Raw genomic sequence first — 23,912 nt, 5'->3', positions numbered from 1 at the left:
ATAAGCTGTGCCTGGGAATTGAACCAGTATCATTGTGTTTGTAAGCTTATTCCCCTTTATCTTTTCAGAAGTGCCACCAGATATAAATTGTATTGCATATATTTACCAGATAATTATTAATTTGTTTTATTAGTATCCCAATGTCTTCTCTGCTTTCAACATATGAATTGGTCTGGTATTTTTGAGAACCCTCAAGATGTCTCTATGGCCAAATAATTGTTCATAGATGCTCAATCAATCCTGAACGAGTATTCATATAATATTGGTTGGTCAAGACAAAATGGACATTCTAGGTCATTACAACTATACGTCTTCAGCTTAATAATTCATGGCCGTATCGACATGTGCTAAATGCAACTGAGCAGTGAATGTTTCATTCTCTCTATGAAGCCAAAAGCAAACCCACATACTTTCCCACAAGATAAATCAACCTTTTCTGAACTAATGTTTACCGAAATAAATCATGTTAATTAACTGTGTATTTTGCACTGACAGCATATTGAAGCACATTAACACACAATTTCCCAGGGTCACTGTATCAAAGAAAAATGGCCTAGGGTGCGAAACACAATGCTGTCAAACAAAATTTGGGGTAGCCATTTGCATTTGCAAGCCTGTCTCATCACCATAGCGTACTTAGCATACACCGTAATTCAAGAGAGCACAATACACAATGCTGTTTCACATGGTAAGGGTCTACTGAAACACGCCTATTTTATATAGTAAGGCACTACTGAATCGCAGTTGTTTTGTGTGGTAAGGGTGAACTGAAACACACATGTTTTATGTGGCAAGAGGGTGCTGAAGCACAGCTATTATATATTGTATAGGTGTAGTGAAATGCGGCTGTTCTATAGGGTATTGGGGAGAACAGGCAGGCATGTAGCAGTTGCTTTTGTCCAGATCGACTCATACAGCTTTTTGTATTTTTACATAATGTCTATTTTATACCACATGCATGTATACTAAAGCAATTCAGGTTCAGTACCTTTGCTCAAGGGTACAACAGCAGTGTCCTGTTTTTGTAATAAAACCTGCAACCTATGGGTTACAAGCCCATGCTCCTGATCAGGTGTTAGGGCTGAGTAATAGTGCTAGAGAGGAGCCGAGGAACAGTTTGAAGAGGTCGGTCTTCTCTCTGTGTCAGAAGATGGCCAACATCTCCGCTGTTCTGACTGCGGTGGGAAGCTCATTCCACCACCAAGAGACCAGAACAGAAAGCAGACGTGCCCGGGAAGGGCAGGCTCTGAAAGGGGGTGGAGCCAGCTGTGCTGTGATTGTGGAGTGCATGGGTCTGTCTGGCTGATGTATTTAGTTCAATGGCCTGTTGAGGTTAAGAAGGAGCAGTTCCCTTTTGGATTGTTCTTTGACATTGGAGTGTTCTTTGGAGGTTGTAGACAAGGTGAGCAGCGGCATCCTGGACATGCTGCTGAGGCCTGGTAGCAGAGACATGGAGGTCAGTTAGGAGAGACTTTCAGTAGTCCAGGCAGAAGAGGACCAAAGCCTGAACTCTGAGGTTGTTGTCACATGAAGAAGCTGACAGAGTGGTGTTACCCCTTGTGAAAGAGAGGCCATGTGGGGGGGAGGACATGACAGGGATGTAGAGCATCTCCATCTTTCCCAGGTTGAGCTCTACAGTAGGTGCTGATTTTCCATCCAGATCAAGATGTTATTTACCTGTAGGTAGGCTGAGATCTGAGATGCGGAGACCTGTAGGTCAGATGGTGGGAGGGAAAGTGAGAGCTGCGTGCCGTCGGCATAGCAACGATATGACGAGTGATGACAGGGCCAAGAGATTTAGTGTACAGGGAGGAAGTTGAGGGGGACGAGGTCAGAGCCCTGGGGAATGCCTGTAGAGCGGCTACGGAGTGTTGATATTGTGACATGGAAGCAACATCCAGCAAGGTGGGACGCAAGGCAGGCAGGGACGGGGCCGTTGCAGGCAGGGAATACTGGAGAATTCTCTGGTCAGCTGTGTCAAATGCAGCCGGGAGGTCAAGAAGGATCCGAACTGAGGAAAGGAGGGCCTCTGTCTGAGCAAAGTAGAGGGTCACACTGACAGAGGAGTACGATTTCTGTGAAGAGGCCAGGCCCAAAGGCAGACTGGCGGGGCTCAGAAAGGTTGTTCAGTGTGAGGAAAGTAGAGGGTTGATTTGACGGCACACTCGAGTGTCTGGATTTTGGAGCAGAGAGTCCGGTCCGTTGATGTGAGGGAGTGGGTTTCAAGAGTGGTTTTCTTCAGAAAGCAGGTGGCACGGTCCTGCATGAAGGGTGAGGGGAAAAAACGGTTAGTGTGTAGGGAGTTAACCGGAGAAGAAATAAATGGAAGAGTGTTGGGGTGAAGGAGTGCAGGTATCATGAGGGTATCAGAGCAAGAGGACAGGTGGCTGGACAGTGGGAGGGAAAATGCCTAAGACTGAGTATTTAGCACTTAACTGACCACTATGCAGCACTCCAATGACTATCCAATGCAATCCAAGTTGCAATAAACTGATAGAAACAACTAAAAATGAACCACTTAAAACTAGAGACAAAATGAACCTGCTAGAACAACTAACTGCTAACTTGCAATATGAGATGACATGCAGTAAGATCAACACCACATGTTAGTTAATGCCTGAATAATAGTTTCTTATCCGCAACTTTAGATAAAAAAGAATTATGTCCACTTTAAAAAATAATGTATACTTGGAAAGGGCTTATAAGGACATTTCTGTAAGCCAGTTCCTCTTCAATAACTCAGACGTTAGGTGTTTTTGGGGATTTTAGTGGGTTTGCTTATCTAGTGCAGCAGAATAAATAGCATCTGATGACACTGTTTGGTGGTGTTATTTTGAGAATTTTTTTTTTCTTTGCACATTTAGTTTCAGCTTTGCTGTGAAATCTTGGCTGTTCATGACTTTTCATTTCACAGTGAATACGCTGTAAACCCCTGAAATGCACTTTTTCACTTCTGAATGACAGCGGAGGACATCCATGGCAGTAAATGTTTAAACAAGTAAGCTGTGTCTAAGCTTGGACTCGTCAAAGGATCATGCAAAATTAGTGTGTTAAGCATTTACCTTTTAAAATAAGAATTTACTGAATTTACATCCCTTGATGTATAAACATTTGACTGATAATGCATGCTTGTAATACAGTTGTAAATCCTCCTCAAATGTCATTTTGTATGCTTTAAAGGGGCGTTGCTCAGAAACTTCAGTTCACAGCTTTTTCATATTGAGGAATAACACAAAAAATTGCCTCTTTCATCACCCTTGCTGATCAATGATATTCACTACATCACAGGCTTCAGAGGTTGATTTAGTTTGGGTGCAATTTCCTGTATGTACTGTAAAACATTATTAATGTATTTCTGCTGATCATTATTTCACTAACTTAATTTGGAGTCACAGTTGCATAGTAGCATTTTCAGTTTGCAATATTCTATCATGAATAGGGACACCTGTTCACCTAGAGCAGTGGTGTCAAACTCGTGCCATGGAGGGCCGTGTGTATGCAGGTTTTCATTCCAGCCTCAGATCTTGATTATATAATTAGTTAAATTATTTGCTGAATTAGGGATGCAGGTTTGTGCATAATGGTGACCCGACATCTATGGTTACCCGCATTGTCTAAATAAAAATTTTCTTATATTCTGTGCTTCAATGCAGTTAAACGCATATGGCTGAATGAGTAATTGGACTCAATTAAGGCAGCATTAATTGGTTGGAATGAAAACCTGCATACACACGGCCCTCCATGGCACAAGTTTGACACCACTGACCTAGAGCATGTGACCTGAAATTATTTTATCTTGTATTCTGATCTAAACCCCATAGGTCAGTTGTATTGTCACGGTAACTTGACTAATGATACAATTAGGGATCAGTTGTGACCCTCATAAAAGCTATTAGCTGATGTAATAGGCTATACTGGGTCAGAGCAAGGAGTGACGTGGACGAAATGTCACACAAAATAAAGTCTTTGAGCGACGGAGTGTGGCTGTATGCGACCCTGCTGGTACACTGTGCACTGATGGAGTTTATTTTGTGCCATTTACATCTATACATGCACAAAAAGCAACAACAGACTGCCATTTGCAGACATCAGCATCAATGTGGTCGGAAATAAACAACATTGGGGAATTTTCTGTGAGTGGTGGGGGGGGGGGAGTATACAGAATTTAGCAGTGGACAGATGTCATCTGAGATATTAGCAATTTCATTAACAATTTGTGGTGTACTCAAACAAATTTTCATGCATTATCCAAGAGGAAAGTTGTGCTATATTGTGGTTCAATGGACCATGATAGATCAAGGTTCAGGCTTGACTGTAAAGCTTCTTAACACTGCCTCTAGATTTCAGGATTTGATGAGTACTGAGCTTTACTGTCCAAATTAGTCGATTACAAATTATTGGCACCCGAACAAGGCACTGCATTGATACCCTGAAAGTTCTGGGACAGAGGCGAAAAAATAATTTCCAAATATTGCACAGATGGACAATGGTACTGTTCATGTCCAGCATTGCAAAAGACTGACAGAGAACAATTGGCCACAATTAAAATGAATCATGAAGTTTTAACCTTGGATTTTTTTATTTATTTGAGTTTGTCTGTTTTAGGCTGTCATTTCTTAAAGCCTACACTGCAGAAAACTATTTAATTGTTTTGATTAGTATTATTTAACTAATTCTGTTCTGGCAATATTGTTGCATTTTTGTCTTTTTTTGACCAGTTGGTTGGCAAAAAAAGAAACCTTTCCACGCAACACTATAAAAACGTTGGTGGTGGTGAACTGTGAATCATTGTCTTTTGTACAACTCTATGAAGGATCAAATCCCCAGAATTTTCTCTGAATTCAGAGAATCACAATCTTTGCTAGGCAAATGTGTTTATGTACAGTATATTTCATGTATTATAATGTCTTATCTGCCGATTATTTCACGTAGTTGATATCATTGGGTAAAATAGTTGGAGAACTTTAAGTGACAGGAAGACAGGTTATAAATTGCTTCACACAGCGGATAAATGGCTACTTGTATTGATAGAAATCACTGACTGGCAGATAGGTGTAGCTCATCACTAATGGTGTTTTGTCCACTAATTGGGCATGATAATACTGCTAAATTAGTTGCCAAAATCAGTTCTGCTAATTTCATACCTTTTTTATCTAATTGGATTGCTTTAATGTTCCTGTGTAATGGCTTTGGATAGAGAATGATGTTCTAATAATGTGAATAATATTCTGTGCTGTAATTTGCATGCTTATTTTACCTTTTCTGCTTCAGATTTCAGTCTTATTTGTTATGTGGCCCTGAATTTGCATGTGAACTGCAATTATAGGTGTATATTTAGTATTATAGCTCTGGCTTATATTTAGACATTATATTTGAAGGTTAAAGTCAACTTAAGGCCTGTGTTCAATCCTACTGAATTTTTTTTTTTTGTCTTTAACTGATATGAAAGCAGGTGATACCATTTTCTTAGCATCTGTATTTCTGTTTAGTGAATTCATGATACTTTGTATACATTTCACATAGTTTTTTTAAAATATGTTTGCCTGTGCTACTTAATGAGTAATCATAATGCAGGTCAAGACAGAAAGATCATTGTGGTCATTACAACATGTCTTCAACTTAATAATGCTTGACAAAATAAAAAGCTGGTAAATACTATTGCATTGTGAATGTTGCATCTCACAAAAGAAAACTCATATCTGTGTCTTGCACAAGGTAATTCAGTTATAATTTCTGCCCTGCCAGTCAGTGTTAAATTGCCACTGTGTGTGTATCTGCGTGTGTGTGCTTGCGTTTGTGCATACATGCGTGAGTGCGTGTGTGTATGACAGTGTCTGTGTATGTGTGTGTGTGTGTGGTGGGGGGGGGGCTTTGTGTGTATGTTTCATTCTGTGTGGGTGTTTCTTGTATATAGGAAGGCAGGAACAGTCATAGCACTCATAATGAGTCATAATAGTTTGAGCCAGTTCAGGTTATAATAGAACCAAGGTATTATGCTTGTTGACACTGTGTCTTGGTCATACTCTAGCCTGTTTATCGTATCGTATCGACCTGGACTGGACCAAAACCTGCATCCGGAAGTCATTTTCATCTGTGGCAGGGCTCGAAATGAACTTTTTTACTTGGTAGCACTGGTGCTCCCAAATTCAAAAAGTTAGGAGCACCCACCAAAATGTAGGAGCACCAACAATATATGCAATAGATTTTTTATTGATAAAAAACTACAATATAACCGTATGGTTTACAAGTAACAGTTAAACTGTCACGCTTAAAATGTGTCCACTGTTCAAGGAATTGCGTGTTATGCATAAACTTTTCAGCCTTCGATAACGCTAATAAATTGAACATAAACTTTTGTCTTCATGTAACATTAGTACCCGAAAAGTACCCGAAACTTTTTAGCCAGGAACTACTTTTCAAGGAACTAAAAGGTTCCTTCAGCCCATTGTTGTCTGCGTTTCCACCGCGGTCTAAAGTCCCGCGAAGATTAGGCAAATTAGCCCACTGATGTATGAAAAAGCGACATTGTCGTCGGTCCATCTGTCCTATGATTTCTTCTGTAACCCCATACTACCACCGAAGTAGCCTACATTATTTTCTAATAACCGGGACAGCCCGGAGGGGTTTATTCCACTTATATACAACGGGTTACCAACAATGACTATATATGGTTACTTTTGTATTTATTGATTTTTATCGATTTAATCACCTGGAATTGAAATACTCTTCTGCAGCCATTTGGGCATATTTTACCGTTGTCAAGCAAAACTGTCTTTGGTAGTTGAACTTGGACCGTTGTTATGCAACAAATAGGGTATAACAGGCCAATAGTCAGTTTGTAACTGTTTTATATATCCTCTCAAACACATTCATTATGTTTTTATGCGAACATTCACTTTCATGTCTTGACATCTGAGGCGACAGAATGCATTCACATTTCCAATATAACTGGCAACAACAGCAGAAAACATGCACACGTTGTAAACAATTTGCTGTTTGATTACTTTCTCATCGTCAATTCCATATAGACTAATCGCAAAATGACAAGAATAGAACGAAAATTCGGACTTGCGTGAAAATTTAAAGCAGTGGTACAGCCACCGTTTGCTTTCCTTCGAAGTTACTGCTAGCCGAGCAGCGAAGTGTGCCCTCCAGATGCAAACCATGCACCATAAATTAGTCCATAGTCTTCCTGGTCTTTTTGTGGAGTTGAAGAATGGCAGAGTAAATTTACGGCAGTCTGAAAAAGCTAAAGGGACGATTACTAGAATTAACCTGTTATTTTACCCTGACAAAAAGTGTGGAAGGTGATTTCCAGTTTGCTTTTACTGTATCACCAATGTGAATTACGCAGAACTACCGCATACCTCACATAACTGTATCAAACGTTTTGAGTCAATTACAACGGGCTAACAAAGAAAATCCGGAAGAAAATATTCAGCAACCGAATTAATCAGTTTGAATGTTTTGGTACGTAATATGCTGTCCCAGCACGAATGCTTATCATTTTATAAAACAAATACTAAAGCAAGAAAAGAACAGGAGAGCACACGTTATAATTCCAAGACGTTGGCAGGCTATAACCAAAACTAGGCTACTGCCCCGCATAACATACAAGTTTGATTTGAAGTTATTATGAAAATAAATCGGTTTGCGGCTGCAGATTTTTAAACATGGCGGTTGAAATAAAACAAATAACACTGCAAGTAGTCGACCAATCATAAATTTTCAGCGCTTGCGCCCCACCCCAAAGGTTCTGGTACTTTTGGAAAGTACTACCCCCCGAGCAGGAACTTTTTTGGGGGTAAAATAAAGCCCCTGGAACTAAATTGCAGTGGAAACGCACTGAGTTCCTCAAAAGGTTCCTAGTTCCGGGGTAAAGTTCCTGCGGTGGAAACGCGGCTATTGAAGGCTAATATTAACCAATTTAAAATCAGCATTAAAGGTAAGAATGTCAAGCTCACGATTGGTTAGAAGGGTCACTGTCAGCTCACAAGGCACATACTGAGTGTACTAACTAGCGAATGTACAGAGAAAGAGACGGTCGACTGGAAAAAGAAAAGAAAAAAAGGTTGCACCAGATCAATTATTTGCACTCGCACAATTGCTCCCAATTATATTTCGAGGTCGCACAGATTAAATTTCGGGAGCATATGAGACCAAAATGGTCGCAATTTCGAGCCCTGTGTGGGAGGCACAAACCAAATCGTAATGCCACTGCAGAGGTAGCATGGTGTTGTCGCTATAGCACCAGTTTCAGAGTTAAATCCAGAGTGGAACCTCACAGTTATTTTCCCCAAGGAAAGTACTAAACATGAATTTCTTCAGTAAATACATCATGCGGTATAAATGGACATGCTTAATGTAATCACACTTCTTGCACTAGTTCCCTGTCAGAATGAGGCATTTATGCACAGCTCCCCATCCAGTCAGTATACCACTGGCACTGCTACTATGCACTGCAGATGAATTTTATGTATGCGGTTCTGCATAAATGCCTGGATATGGTCTTTGGGATTCTACAGTATATTTATATTTTATATTATATATTATTTTTTTAACATCAGAACTTGTGAAAAGACTGTAGTCCACTGCATTAAGCTTGTCTTAGGCTTTAAAAATGATGCAGGTTCTTATTCCAATTACTTTTTTATTGTTTTGGTTGTAAGCCTTTAGATTTGTAAGGGTTGCCGGATTTCAACAGACTGATAAAATTTTGGGAAAAAAAGGTTTGCAAAACTCCCAGAGCAACCAAAAACCGCAATCAATCTACATAAAAATTTACAAACAAAACACACTATGTCGTGTTCCAGTGTTCTGTTCCAAACACACTGTGTCTCCAGTGTGGAGTTCAGGTGTAGAGTTTGGCACATTTTCACTTTGTGTTGCTAAGTGACAAGGTTTAGAGTTGTCATGTTCTCACTGATTTTGGCTGTTGGTAAAGTGCAGCTGGCTGGATTTCAAGTGCTTAGGAAATTAATAAGGAGCTGAGAAGATATTTCCTTACTCCAAAGATGTCCCAATCCTTTTTTATTCATAGTATTAATAACATTTCAGCTTTCACACTGATAAATGTAATTGACAAAAATAATTCAAGCATAATATTGAAATTTGTGGCGGTTCCATCTATTTGGCTAAATAATAGTCTCTTAAACATTGTGGCATTTTCTGGCGTTTCTGTACCACTATAGCTGCAGCTTTTACATTACTTATCTCTTAATTTCAGTTTCAACTTGCATAATACACGTTTGCAGTGTCCTGGTGTTCTGTTTATGGAAACAAACAAAACATTAAATCTGAAATGGTACCTTCTCAGACTATATATAACAATATCTAACCAATGAAAGCTGTCTTATAATTGCCATTTTATTGTCTTTTTGCGGGTGTTTCTATATTGCCTACTTATCCTGTAAATCATAACTGCCGTCCTTGCGAACTGATCTAAGAACAGTATACTCAAAAACTTGCAATTGTCAGGACAGCTTGAATATGTCAAGTTCCATTTACTCAAATAGCATGCATTTACTCAAATAATTCAATTAATTTCAGTAATGCCTGTTCAAGTCATGGAATGAGGTGAGCAGTATTCATTCTAAAATCGTTTAAATAGATATACTAGGTAAATTTTAACTCTGAAAGTTGGTATAAGATAAATAATTAAAGCATAAACTAATGTAAAATTACTTAAAGAAATACTTTGGTTAATACAACTAAAACTGGAGTTGTATTGACTCAAGTAATTGAAGTAATTTTAATATGAATCAAAGATACAGTATGTTACATTAAAGCAATTAAGTGGCAATAATTTTAAAAGAAGACATGATCATAGCAAATGTGATTTGTGCCGAGACAACTTAATTAGCCTTAGTACCATAAAATGAAATATTTTCAGTTGATTTGCACAGTTTCTTTGGGGCAGTGGGTTTCCTCAGATTTTGCTGAACTTATTGTGTTTTACAGTGTACCTTTGTGACCTTTGACCTGAAAAGTTTGTTCTCTTGTGCCTGTTTCTTAATGTGCAAAATGCAGACTAACTTTACACAAACTGTGTGTGTACATACCCACCTGTGCTTATTCTTGTTTTATTTCTCTTGTCTCTTGTTTCTTCTTTTTACTCTGGGCTTTCTCTAAATTGGAACGTGGCCCTTTCTGTGTTTTTGTTTTTCTTTGTTCTACAGAGATGTTGAAGGAATTGAACCAGCAACGCAGAGCGAAAGAGTTTACAGACCTGAAAATTATTGTTGAAGGCAAAGAGTTTGAAGTCCACCAAAATGTTCTAGCTTCCTGCAGCTTGTATTTCAAGGACCTGGTCAAAAGGTTTGCCTTTTTCCAGCTGTTGATCTGCTCTGTTCCTTTTCGTAGGAAGCATTTGTGTCGCCTCTCTTTCCCTCCCCCTCTCTTCCAGGGCTGTGAAGACAGAGGTCCCTGTCACAGGGCCAGCAGCCATTCCTTCTGTGCTCAAATGAATGTATTCCATCATTGGAGAAGTTCCAATCATGTCTCTCCCCTTTATCTCTGTAGACTAAATGGACTGAACTTCATTATAATGGGTAGATAAGAGATCCATGACTGGGATTTTTATTTTTAATATAGCAGAACCTAACAGACATGTAATATATTAATAACACAAATTAATAATGCATCAGACACGTTGATAAAATCTTACTCCACTCATACCCTCTTCACATGTAAGTGAGCTGTCTGTTAATGAGAGTCCACATTTTGCTGGGCAAATGTGTCTATGTATATTTGATGTATTATAATGTCTTCTCTGCTAATTCTTTTCCATGGTTGATGTTATTGCGTAAAATCATGGGAGAGCTGAAAGTGACACAACGATAGGTCATAATTTGCTTCCCACAGCAGATGAATCAGTAGTTGTGTTGGTAGAAATCACTGTCAGGCAGACAGGTGTAGCTCATCTCTAATGGTGTTTTGTACGCTTGTTGGTCATAAGAATATTGCTCAATTAGTCACCAAAATTAGTTCTGCTAATTTTATCCATTCTCTATTTAAATTAAGCACATTGCTTCTGTGTAATGGCTTTGGATGGCGAATTATGTTATAATAGTAACGTCAATAATATGCTTAGCTGTAATACAGCATGCTTCTGTTTCCAGTTTTTTTTTTCTTTTTAATATTGTGTGGCCTTGAATTTGCATATAAAGGATTACCGCTGACAAATATTTATAAATGTGTGAAGTTTCAAGTAAACCTTAACCAGAGTGAAAACTGGCAGTCCCAATTTCTTAACATATCTATATTTCAATTAACAAATGAATGCTTTGTAATATATACAAATTTTCCTTAAAAACATGCTTTGTTGTGTTTATTTTTAGCTTGTTTTTGCAGTCCAACATTAAGATTGCTTTCAATGAATTAAATCTCCTCACAAGGCTTTAGTTTATTAATTTATTGTTATTTACTAGTTAATTTGTTTATTGTAAAAAAATTATCAGAATTCCAGCTGGAACTTAAAAAAAAAATATCTTTGATTTGGTCGATTTGGATTCAGTTGCCACACCTCTTCCATTACAATGTTGTAACAGTGCTGAAGATATTTCTAAGTATATTAAGCGATTTCGTTGTAGTTTATGGATTGAGCAGACAAATACCGCCCATGTCTAAAATAACAAAGCTTGCCTTGTCTTAATTGTTAATCTGTGAATCTTAATTCAGAAGTGACTCATGCAATTTTAATGTTGTGCTGTCAGAAACAATCTCAGGAGAAGCCTAGCTTTTTGTGTTGTGAAAGCTGTAGGATTTGCAGGACTGCTACTAATTAAAACTTGTAAACATTTTTGCAAGTTCTAAATTTGCGCACTTAAAGAACTGAGGGAGTGGATGTGATTCAATTTGGATTGACAAATAAGACTTCCCTGCAAGAAATGGAAACTTAAATCCCTATGTTAATACAAAAAGCAAAAAAAACTAATTGGGTCTGTTAAGCCCATGCAAATGTAGGTTTAGATATTTTCTACATATTGTTACAATGTTTTCATACAAACCATCTTTTGTATGATTGAGAAACTTTTCTAAATATTTAAAATGAATAAATGTGATGAAAGATGTGAAAAGTTTATACTGGCCTTAATAATAGCTAAACTCCTAGATGTGTCAAAGAAGCCCAAAAAAGAATTATTCTTAAATTATATATAAAAAACAATAACATCTTTAAAGAAAATTTTTTATATCAAATAATACTAATATAGAGCCAATGACTCTGTATCTCCTCAAACCTTTTCCACATTTTGCAGTACCAAATGAGAATTTTTTTTCTATCAGCAATTGCAAAATGTTGGGCACCCCTGACCAAAGTGTGTTACAATGAAACTCTTAGTGAACAGAAGCTGCCAGACCTCTGCAAAATACAAAGTTAAACACAATATGACTACGGCAAATGTTAAGTCATGATCACTATTCATCCGCATGTGTTACAGATTTAAGATAATAATCTGAAGTGAACATGGCAAGGAAAAGGTTTGGGCACACTTTCAGTTAGTATTTAGTAACACCTCTTCTGCCATATCTGTAACAGCTTCCAAACATTCCCTGCAGCCAACTAACAGTCTTTCTGTTCTTGCTTTTAGATTTTTTGCTCTACTCCACTTTGCATAACTCCTCTGGCTCAGAAATAGGTGTCCTAGTGCATAGATTTCTCAGTAATATGAGTCTGTGGACTGTGACGGCAATTCCAAAACCTTCAGCTTTCTTTCCTACATATTCTGTGGCTGAATTTGAGGTTTTCTTGGGATCAGTGTCTTACGGAAAGACCCAGTTACAGCCAAGGTTTTGCGATCGTGTGTAGAAATTTGCAGAAAGATGTCATGTATAACTTTATGCCATGTAGAGATTGGGTCAGCATCTCTTCAGAGATTCATTGTGACGTAAACTTTGACCAGGGGTTCAACAGCATTTAATTGTATCTACATAATGTACTCCAAATTTAATCTCATGGTGGAGGTATCAAAACTTTGCTTCGGAGGGGATTTTTAAATCACATTTGCAGACATTTTCCTTTGTCTTAATTTGTCTACATGATACTAGATCATAAAACATAGTAATTTTCAGATAAAAAGATGTCTTTTTATTTTATTTATTGGCAGTCACGCCTCATAGTACAGTAAAAACACTGCCGACTTGCTGCAGCTAACACTTCAGATAGTTTACAACTTGCATCTTACATCCTTCCTGACTATTCATGACTTTTTGTGATTTCCTGTCTACTTCAAAATACTCAGATAGTGGAGAGAGGTTTCTCATTGTGCTCTCTTGATTAAGCATGCCTGGACTCAAACTATAATCTTCATCCATTTTATAAATCACATATCTTCTCAGCACTTCTGCTCATTGTTTATTGTGTTTACTTGTGTTTGTTATGAGTTAATTGTATGCTACCATGCATTTCAATAAATTTATATAATCAACAGGCCTTAACAGGAGCATCGTGGGCTTAACTGGAACACCTGTTTCATGGTTAAGAATTGGGAATAATAAATTCTAATTAAAAGATATATTGAAATAAATTAAGCTATTAAAATAAAAAGTAGGCTACAGTACTATGCAAGGCTGGAATTCATTATGTATACATTCTACGTGGGAGGGGTGCTTATTGTGAGATTGTACCAATTAAGCCCACCTGCATTAAATGCCTTTTTTTAGATTGCACATATACAATGTGTGAACATTTTGTATTAATTAAACCGGTACATTAAAATATGTGAAAAAGATTTAAATGATTTCTATGATGTTGTTGCACCACAACAAATTATTATGCTCCTTGTATTGTTACTGTGACATGAGGTGTGACTGCCAACAGAAAACACCGTCTACCAGGTAAAAGACAATATTTCTTGTATGTGTGAATATGAAAAAAATTAAATAATAATAATTCTTCAAGAAGTATTTTCTAAAGTTCATCTTCAAAGTAGTTTTTTCACAACTTTCTGAATGCCTGTCAGGAGGTATTTGAACACGACCATCGATAATTCAATCACGATAAGTGTGATGGGCTTAGAATAAAGACTGTCATGGGTATAACAAGATGGTGAATTGGTTGAGATATTAAAGTAACAGCACAAAGTAGTTTTTTTTTCTTCTTCTTAATTCAAATCCAAATTTTGAATTGGGCTTAATAGACACATGGGCTTAATTGGTACCCTGCAATGGTGCCAATAACCTAAAATATGAACAAAATATGCTGTAAAATAGATGTCAGAAGCAATATACTTGCAGTGTTGTACCGTGACCATTAAAGGGTATACATGAGTTTCTGTCAGCTGTGCAAAAATGTGTTGCTAATAGCAACTTGCTCGGAGACCCAAAGGGCTTTAGCCCTGGGAAGCCGCTGCTGTGCTTGTTCAGCATGGTTGAACCACAGATGTTCTATGGACCAGATGTTAGGCTCCAACATTCCATTTGTCTTTTCTACTTCTGTGTTGTACACAGATTTATATATATGATTCAAAATATTTATATAGCCCCAGTTCTTGGTACCTTGGTATTATTGGTATTATTATCTCCCTGTCTTGCCGTGATAGCTATGAATCTTCTGTCTTTCCGCATGTCTCTTCAGGAATCTTCCAAATAAACAATGAAATCGGAAAGCTTTGTGCCAGCAATGACAGAAAAAGAACATTTAGTGTTAAGAGTATGTGGCTGACCATCTGGTTAATTGAGTCTGCGGATGAACAGGTGCACATCAGAATTGTAGTGGATTTCACATCAATATTGGCTGCATCCCAGAGGAAGGCTCTTTCTTTGTTTGCTCAGAAAATGCATTACAAGTTTGAATGAATGATTTCTTTTTATTATAAAAGCTTAATGAGGCTGTTTATAATGAACTTCCCTCTGAAACGGGGTAGTGTAGTGCTTGCCACATGACTGGTTACTAATCCCTGTTGCAGAGAATACGCTGTTACACTTTGATAGCATCAACTAATTGTGTCCTTTTCAAACCAAAGCAGTCAATTAGAAAAATGTAATAAACATCGTTAAATTTCAAATTCCAAGGAATGTGATGTTTTTTTAATCATCAGGCTCCGTCTCATGTTCAAAGCTGTCTGAAACATTTAAACATTTGGTGTTTTTTTATTATTATAAAAGTTTAGCACCCCTTTGCAAAATAAAAAATTAAAAAAACAATTATCTGGTCTAGATGAAGGCATTTCTCTAAATTTTATAATTCAGAGAACTGGACCTGATAAGTCTGCTCTTGTTTGGACCGCTACGTTAGCCTTTCACTGTGGTGTAACCAATAAGCTATAGATAACCAGTGGCTTTTTCCAATTCTCCCCAAAACTTTCAGCCAGTTTGTTTTTCAGAATGAAGTTGAGAGCCTCCTGAATGACCTGGGATTGCCCTTGATGAGAGGCACTGATGAGAAACAGTTTTATTCGTTCAGGACCTGAATTCATCTCACCATTAGCCAGCTAGTTACTTTTCTGAAAGTGAAGATGAATGTGCCATCAAGCGCACTGTCTATGCATGAGATGTGCCCAAAATAAATGGTCCCTATACATTTTTTATGGGCGTAGATTTATTTCAACTCTTAGGATTTAAGTTTAATATGTATTCTCAGTCTAAATGTGCTTTTTTTGGTTCGTAACACAAGATCCCTTCCTTTACTGATTTTGCTGGTAATTTCACTAGCTACAGTAAAGTCAAGCTGTTATTTAATTCTGTCAGGTGGAAGACTGAAAGACAGATGATTGCTGACTTGTATTTTTGTCCATGTTTCAAATGTTAGGGCTAAAAGATTAAATCTTCTCTTCCCTTTAGTACTACTGGTCTAGATGCTTTTTCCCTCATTATATTAAACTCATTCATAGATTCTGGACTCTTTAATATCAGGGTTTTTACTGGTGTCAGAATGATTCACAGATTCCGGACTCCAAGATCAGTTTCCATGACTGTAATTTTAATCTAAAATAGCAAGCTATGTAAAGGTAGTATTGTAAATTAGGTTTTGTTTCAGACCATGAGGTAGGTGACTAGCTTACAACTTAAAGCAAAATTCTTTAAGTTGTTTATTCATATTTAACGCTTAATAGAAACACTCTGAAAGGAAAGTTCTTGAACCTGTCATCTGATGGGAATGTGATTTAATCGACTGATGTGTTAAATTGTTTTCAGGTTGTTATTTCACAAATTCTAACCGTTTTTTTTAACAAGCTCGCTCTTCATCAACATATATTGAATAGCTCATTTTAAATGGTGGCAGTTGTTTATTTCTCCAAGTAAAAGGCCTTACAGGCCTCTTTGTTCATTTTTCTCAATATATTGGAAAATGTTTATCTCGTATACCATTTATTGAGACTTGAAGAGTAATCCTCTTCTCCTGTGTTAGAAATACCATATACAATGACATGAAATACTGAAAAAAATATCTGACATTAATATTTTTACAGTCGGGAGATTCTTTGGAAGGACATGGATTCTGGCTGCGTCTTGCTTATTGTTGAAAGATGGCCGCTCTACTTGCAGAAGGCTCATTTTTTAACACAATAGGGCTGTACGACTTGGTGCTTGTCTGATACACAGAAATGAAATTCATTTTCCACATGACGGAGCCGTAATTTAAAATCCCCCCTTCCACCCCGTGCCTCGAAATCATCTTAATTTATGCCTAATATGGCAATCATATTTTGCCTATTTAAAGCGAAGCAGGATATCACCGCAGGATGTCAGCGTGGTGGTTTTTGTTAGTTTTTAATTGATATTGATCAGTGCATTGATTTCCAGTAGTGGCGAGTAATTGTTGGGTAATGTGGTGCCATCAGTTTTAAAGGAGCTCTTTCCATTGATTTCAAGCACTGCAGATGCTTTCCATCTTATCACTCAGAGCAAAATGCGTGTCAGGAACAGGAACTCTTTGTAAGGGACCCTCATATAATTGCTGTTTGTCAGGAATTAGTCTGGCATTCTGGCTTATTGTAAGACACGAAGAAGCCCTTAATGTTGTCTATGAGAGTTTCCAGCATATACTGAATATTACATTTGTGATCCTTGGCGGACTAGCCGGTAGAGACCGGCCTTGAAAGTAGCTCATTTGTGCTAGTGTGGCTGTATGAAAGTGCATGCGTGAGATCGCATGTTTTGTATGAGCATGTGCGCTTGTGCACCCGAGCTTGCATTTGTGTGTATGTGTGTCTGTATTTGCATGCAGAGGAGAATATGCATGCTTTTTGCTTACGGCCAAAACAGTATATAACCGGACACATACCTGGTTATATATTCTGTACTCCATTTCACTCCATTTCAGCTTTTTACATTTATGATTAACCTGTCAGTCTGAGAATGCAGTAAGAATGCAGACTAAATGCGCTTAAATCTAAATATTATTTACATCGAAAGGCCAAAGGAAACTGAAAGCCAGTATCATTTAAATAATGCTGATGTTTTTTGATAAAATACTGTACATGTTGACGAGGACATACATTTTAAAATTATTTATTAGTCTTAAACGAAACCCTGAAATCAAATGCAAAATAATTGTGCACCTCTCTTAGAAGCAGAAAAGCAATTTCTTCCGCGCACGCTGTGAGCCAAAGCCAGCTGCTGCTGCTGCACCAGGCTCGAGTTCCGTTAATTGACTGCAGAGAAAAAGCGTATTGCCTTATTTTTCTCTTTTCTTTTAATATTCAGTTTTATTTTTTGCTATTCAAATTTCTTCTGCCCTCTTCTTTAATCCAAGCTCACGTCTCTGTCCTGTTTCTGGGCCGTGTTGGTCGGTCGGTCGGTCGGGCCTCCACGTCTGACAGTAACAATCTGGCTCTTTCTTCTTTTCAGGAGAAACTCTTGATTTCACAGCTGCCTCCAGAGAGCTCCTCCTACTTTTGTACCTTTGCCCCGCCTCAGTCTGGATGACTAATATCTGTTCATACACAGGCTGGGGGGAGGGGGGAGGTGGGTGGGTGATGAGGGTTGGTATGCAGACTCTGGTGGGGGGGGGGGGGGGGGGGGGTGTTTGGCAGCAGGGGCTGGTGTGCTTTGTTCCGGGAATCTCTTGTAGAAAATACCCAGCTCCCACTCATGGAAACCTCAGAAGGATGGCTGCTGGCTTCCTGTGGCAGAACTGACCCCTTTCTCCCCACATCCACCGTCCCGCCCCGCCCCTCCCCTCCCTGACCATATGCCTGTTTGTCTGTCTGTCTGTCTGTCTGTCTGTCTGTGTCCGTTCATCCTGCCTGGTTATTTGTACAGCTGTACCACTCAGGGCTGATGGAGTTTTATCTAATAGTCAGGAGATGGGTAAAACAATGGAGAAAATGCTGAAACAAATGCTATGCACAGGCAATTTGTCAACACTTATTAATTTATTCCTGTCCCTGTTTCTACACTCATCTACACTCAAATGGTATTGTGTCCTTTTGAATTATCCTTCTGTACTGATTCAATCATTGTCATGTACGGGAAAAAAATATATATGTATATATACATACAGCCAAGTCTCATAGTTTACATTTAGCATATTATTATACTAAGTTACACTTTAAATCTTCCCGTAATACCTGGCTCTGTGCTATGGAGAGTATTAATGCATTAGCATTGATATTCATGGATAATGGTCATATATGGATTAGTTCTGGCCAAATGCATCACAAGCTGCTCAGAAACCAATTCCCTATAATACACTTGTTTTTTACCGCTTTGTCTTTATTAGAATTTTATTTTCTGTGTGAATTTATTCCTTAATCCACTGTGCTCACGAGCAAACCTACCACAACTTCTGATTTAGAGAACCTTTTATTCCAGATGGAGCTTTTTTGCATTTGTGCTTTTAGCCTTTTTAGCCCATATATCTAAAAGAAGTTTGTGATTATCTCTTCCACTCTACCCCCTGCTTTTATTTTTCTTCTTTGTTTGTTCTGTCTCTCCCTCTCTCTCTCTCTCTCTTTTTCTCATTTTCTCATTTTCTCCATCTTTCTTTTTCTCCCCTTTTTCTCCTTCTCTCCCTCTCTCTCCCTCTCTCTCTCTCTCTCTCTCTCTCTCTCTCTTTCTGATTTGAGAGGAGCCGCAGTGGGCGAGCAGGTGCATGTCTGACTGTCTGTCCACTGTCGGCAGGTTGTCGGGGGAGAAGAGAGGGGGAGAGAAGCTGGAGCTCTCAATGACCAACATCGGCGCGGACGTTCTGGAGCTGCTGCTGGAGTTTGTGTACACGGGCTCGCTCATCATCGACTCGGCCAATGCCAAAACTCTCCTGGAGGCCGCCAACAAGTTCCAGTTCAACACCTTCTGCAAGGTCTGCGTGTCCTTCTTAGGTAGGAGCGCAAAGCGGCCATTGCACTGGAACAGATGCTCACGTCTTCCTTTTTCTTTTCATTCGCTCTCGGTCCAACCCCCACCCTTCTCATTCTCTGTGTCTGTCCTTCTGTGTGTCTTTCTTTCCTATTTTCACTGGTTCTCCCTCTCCTTCCCCATCTCATTCTTGCTTGTATTCAAATTCGAATGACTGGTTTGGCATAAGAACAAGAATATTTTATTGAAAGTGGTTAACAAAAAAGCACCTCCTCAAGAAACTCTTGTTTTACAGAACATCCTGTCCTATGCCCTGATCTGTGTGTTTGTTAATGTGTGTACCCAAGACCAAGCTAGGCTGCAACTCATGATAAAGATGGTGAGCAGGGTCATTGGGTGTGACTAGATGTCAGCTGTTCAGCTGTGTAAAGACCTCATCCTGAAAAAAGCTGATTGCATCCACAGTGATACTTCTCACCCCCCTGCAAAGCAGGTGCTTGAATGAATGCATGCAGTTGGTTTTTTAGGGCTATGTGCAATATATATTTACTCAGTGTAATATGCAGTGTAACAATTTAATGCTACTGCTTGATAGGTGATGATGATGATGATGATGATGGGGAACAAGTTACTAAGGTTATGTAACCAATTGTACCATTGTCATTTTCTGCTTTTATTATGAGCAAGTGCATGTGTGGTATGTATGTGTAGGTAGTAGTGTGTGTAGTAGAGGGTTGGGAGGGAAATTAGTATGTTATATATAATATATTATTTTTAATTAGACTATATATTTTTGCTGAATGACTCTATTTTTGTGCAATACAAGCTTCCCTATTTTGGGATAATAAAGTTAAATACAATATTATGCATATAAGGATAATGCATTAACAATCATAGAATATGTCAAACAACAACGAACCAGAGGTCAGGCACAAAATAGCCCTTATTGGTCCTTGAGGTAAAAGTACACCTCGTTCCTTGTGAACAGAACTGAAGATTTTTGTGAAATGCCCATAATTGGAAATAGCAAAGCAGTGATTCAGATGCAGCTGAATGCTCAGTTTTCTCGAGTTAAAAAACATCTGTGTTGATTTTGAAATTAAAAGAAAATAAAAGCAACAAAAAATAGTAAAAAAACAAAGGGAGGAAATGGCAATAAAATAGGGTGCCACACTTTTAGTGCTACATGCTGTAATTATAAATCACCCTCTGCATGTCTGTTAATCCAGTGCATTTCAGTGAACACAGCCGTATGCTGAAATTGTTTGATCGTTTTACCGTTCACTTCTGGTATTTTCTGCCGTGTGCAGCAAGCTCAATTAAAACAGTATTAATCGCTGAGCCATGGATTGACAATTCTTCTCCAATTAACTTGCATACCTATTGTGATTTTTTTAAAATCGGTATATGAATAATACCAGACCGAGCAATACTGTTTCGCCAGAGATAGTAGCGCGCTGAATCTTTTAACCTCGTGTTTATTTTAAGAAGGGATCTTTTATGAATACGCTTTCTGTCACATTTTCAGCCCAGGGCCTCACATGTGCAACGCTTGAGTGGGTCTGAAAGGCTACGTGTTCCTTTAGGGCTACCCGTTTCCACAAAATGACACGACTGTATTCCCGAACACAAGCCGGTGTCAAATTCAATCAAACCGTCACATTAACTGAGAGCTGAGAGTTTACCAAAAGCTTGTGGTCAGTTTTGCACTTGCAAAACCACTGCAGAAGCACTAATTGGAATGTTTGCTAAGAGCGTGCGGTCAATTATCGCTGTCAAAGACAGCAGTGTGGATTTTTTTCCCCAGTCTGTGCCCCTACCTTCATGCATTCTGACAGAGAATCAGCAAAATATGGAAGTAAATTGCAATGCAATGTCATCATTATCAATGCACATAAAAACCAAGGAGATATAATGAGATTTATCAAAGGTTTCTCCTACGTAAGTCATGGGTCATGATTGCATATAATTTGTTTGGGACATTTGAAAACCGGATATAATCTTTGTGTAAACACAGTTCCTAATATGCTTTAAGTGGTACCAACTAATATTCATGAGATGCTATCTACACTCAATGAAAAACCTCTGAAGTATATTGTACTGAATCTGTTTTATTAACACAGAGGCCATGTGACAGAGATAACAAAGGGCATCAAGCCCTTGTTAGTGAATATTTCATGCTTGGAAATTGACCTGCCATTTTCTTCTGCCATTAGCTTTGTATAATTAGTACTATTAGTATAAAAATCATTGATAAAAAGCCATTTTTACAGCACATAATTCAAATAACTGACAATCCAAGGAATGTTCAAATCTTGAATGTTAAGTGATTATATATTACAGCACGTCATCTAGTTGTTAAGCATTCATAAATAGATCCAAATCCAGAATTATTTTGTTAACTAACTGCACTGGCAAGCAAATACTGGGCATCGTTGTGAAGATGGCCTCACTCTCGCTGATAACAGCATGATATATTTTTTATTTTGTGCGGCCAAAGTTTTGTAAAAATAATTTCTTGCTGTTTGTCAATTGACCTAAAGCTTCTGAACAGAGTAGCTGAAGTTATGAAAACCTTGGTACTATTTTCTTTCTTCCTCAAATGCCATATTTCCAGAATGTTGAACCAGTATTGCCTGTGTTTGATCGTTGCGCATGTCGGTTTGCTTCCTGTATGTGGACTGTGCCCGTTGTGTGCAGGAAAAGCAGTGAGCATGTTGCTGTGAGGACTGTGTCTGTCTCCCTCTTCTTTGTCTCCATGGTTTTTCTTTGCACCTCTGCCCCTCTCAGCCTGGGGAACTTTGACCCGGAAGCACTCACAAATCACCATATTAAAACTTGAACTGAGCCGCGTGACCTAAGTGACTCTTAATGGAGTGACGACTGATGTGGAATAATGGCCACCATGTTTCAGCACCTGCAGTGTGCTGTCCTCAGCGAGCCCTGAGTGTTTATTAAACTGTGGGCTGTGTGATCTGTGAGCTCCGTCTGCATGGCAGATTCAGTCAGTGGAGGTGAGAAGTCGCAGGGAAGAAAGGAGAAAATGTTTTCTTTCTGCGGAAGAGTCAGAATGCAGCCATCTTTGGGCTCTGGCACAGTCTGCAAACATCCGTGTCAGAGCAAAATAAACTGTCTCTCTCTCTCTCGCTCTAGCTCGCTCTCTCACTCTCCCTCTTGCTCTCCCTCTCTCTCTCTCTCACACACACACGCACACACACACACACTCGCAGGTGTGTGCACACACCATCAAACACACACTCACGTTTTCACATACGCACATGGGCACATGCACGTGCAGAGGAGCACACATTATCTCTGTCCCTGTCACATACTCACACACACACACACACACACACGCTTATACAACACATACAAACCACATTATCTCGCGCACAGGCACAGGCACACACAGTACGGATGAGCGCGTCAGTGTTTGAGCGGCCCGCCCTGCTCTTGTGTCGTGCAGAGAAGCAGCTGACGGCGGGGAACTGCTTGGGGGTGCTGGCCATGGCGGAGGCCATGCAGTGCACCGAGCTGCACAGCATGGCCAAGGCCTACGCCCTGCAGAACTTCCCCGAGGTGGCCGGCCAGGACGAGATCCTCCGCATCTCCAAGGACGACTTCATCAGCTACCTGTCCAACGACAGCCTCAACACCAAGGCCGAGGAGCTGGTGTACGAGACCGTCATCAAGTGGATCAAGAAGGACCCCACCAACCGAGGCCAGGTGAGCTATGGGGGGGGGGGTTCGCTTTTGCGTGGTCTGATTGGCTGTGACGCTTATATTTGTGTATACCTGTGCCATTTTTTCCACTGATGTACATGCCATCCCGCTGTATTTGAGTGGCTGAAAACTTCTTCCTTGTACCTGTCACTGAAGTGAACACCACTGGATCCCTGCTCTGAGCACTACATCACTACATTGAACAGTGTCACTTCATTTACCATTGCGCTGCATCTCTGAATGCCTTGTCACTGCACTGAACACTACATCAACACTACATTCCCTGCAGCAATGCAGGTTCTTTGAATGAACGTGGCTTTTAAAAAATCACGTACGTAAGCCATTGTTATTGCGGGAAAAATTCTAGGTCTTTAATCCTCATGATGAGCATGTCTGTGAATACGTCTCTTTTCTGAACAGTGGAGGGATATGCGGGTTAGACGAGCAGCACGAAGATGGAATAGCTTCACAGCTGCGAAGCCCCGATGAAATGAAATATTTAATCCTCCATTTAAACAGTAAAACCAAATCCCCATCTCCTGCGGGCTTTCTTTCAGCAGAGCAGTACTGTATTATATTTCTTATTTTGGGAAGCTTATTTATGATCTTTGCATCTTTCTTGACTTCATAATTTTGGTAATGCTTGTCTGACCTTTATCTAACCCTTGCTTGCTCTTGCAACACCATCATTTCACTGAACTCACTGATTCAAGAGCATGGTGTTGCATTGTTTAATTGTCTGACACTTCTTACCCAAGTTTGCTTGAATAGTGTAATAGTGTACATTGTTTCCTTCTGTACGGCTGGGTACTGTATATGCTGAAGGTGAAGTACTTTGGTCGATTTTTGTTGGTACAAGAACAATGGCTCTCTCTTGCTATTGGAATGTACAGCCTTTTGTTTAAAAGCTAAATTTCTGTAGCACGTACTGTTATCCTGATGCCCTTATT

General features: G+C 39.1%; 1 protein-coding gene across 2 annotated transcripts in view; it reads left to right on the top strand.

Moving 5' to 3' along the window:
- The window catches only part of LOC135252563 (kelch-like protein 29), a 136,542-nt gene that overhangs the window by 80,264 nt on the left and 32,366 nt on the right, over window positions 1-23,912 (top strand). For both annotated transcript variants that reach the window (XM_064330793.1, XM_064330801.1), the window contains exons 6-8: window positions 10,179-10,317; window positions 19,066-19,262; window positions 22,706-22,965. In XM_064330793.1, coding sequence (XP_064186863.1) covers window positions 10,179-10,317; window positions 19,066-19,262; window positions 22,706-22,965 — 596 coding nt within the window. The remainder of the gene's footprint in view (window positions 1-10,178; window positions 10,318-19,065; window positions 19,263-22,705; window positions 22,966-23,912) is intronic.

Source organism: Anguilla rostrata, chromosome 1, assembly GCF_018555375.3.
Source record: "Anguilla rostrata isolate EN2019 chromosome 1, ASM1855537v3, whole genome shotgun sequence".
In the NCBI taxonomy this organism is placed as follows: Eukaryota; Metazoa; Chordata; class Actinopteri; order Anguilliformes; family Anguillidae; genus Anguilla; species Anguilla rostrata.
This window is presented reverse-complemented; position numbering and strand designations above follow the sequence as displayed.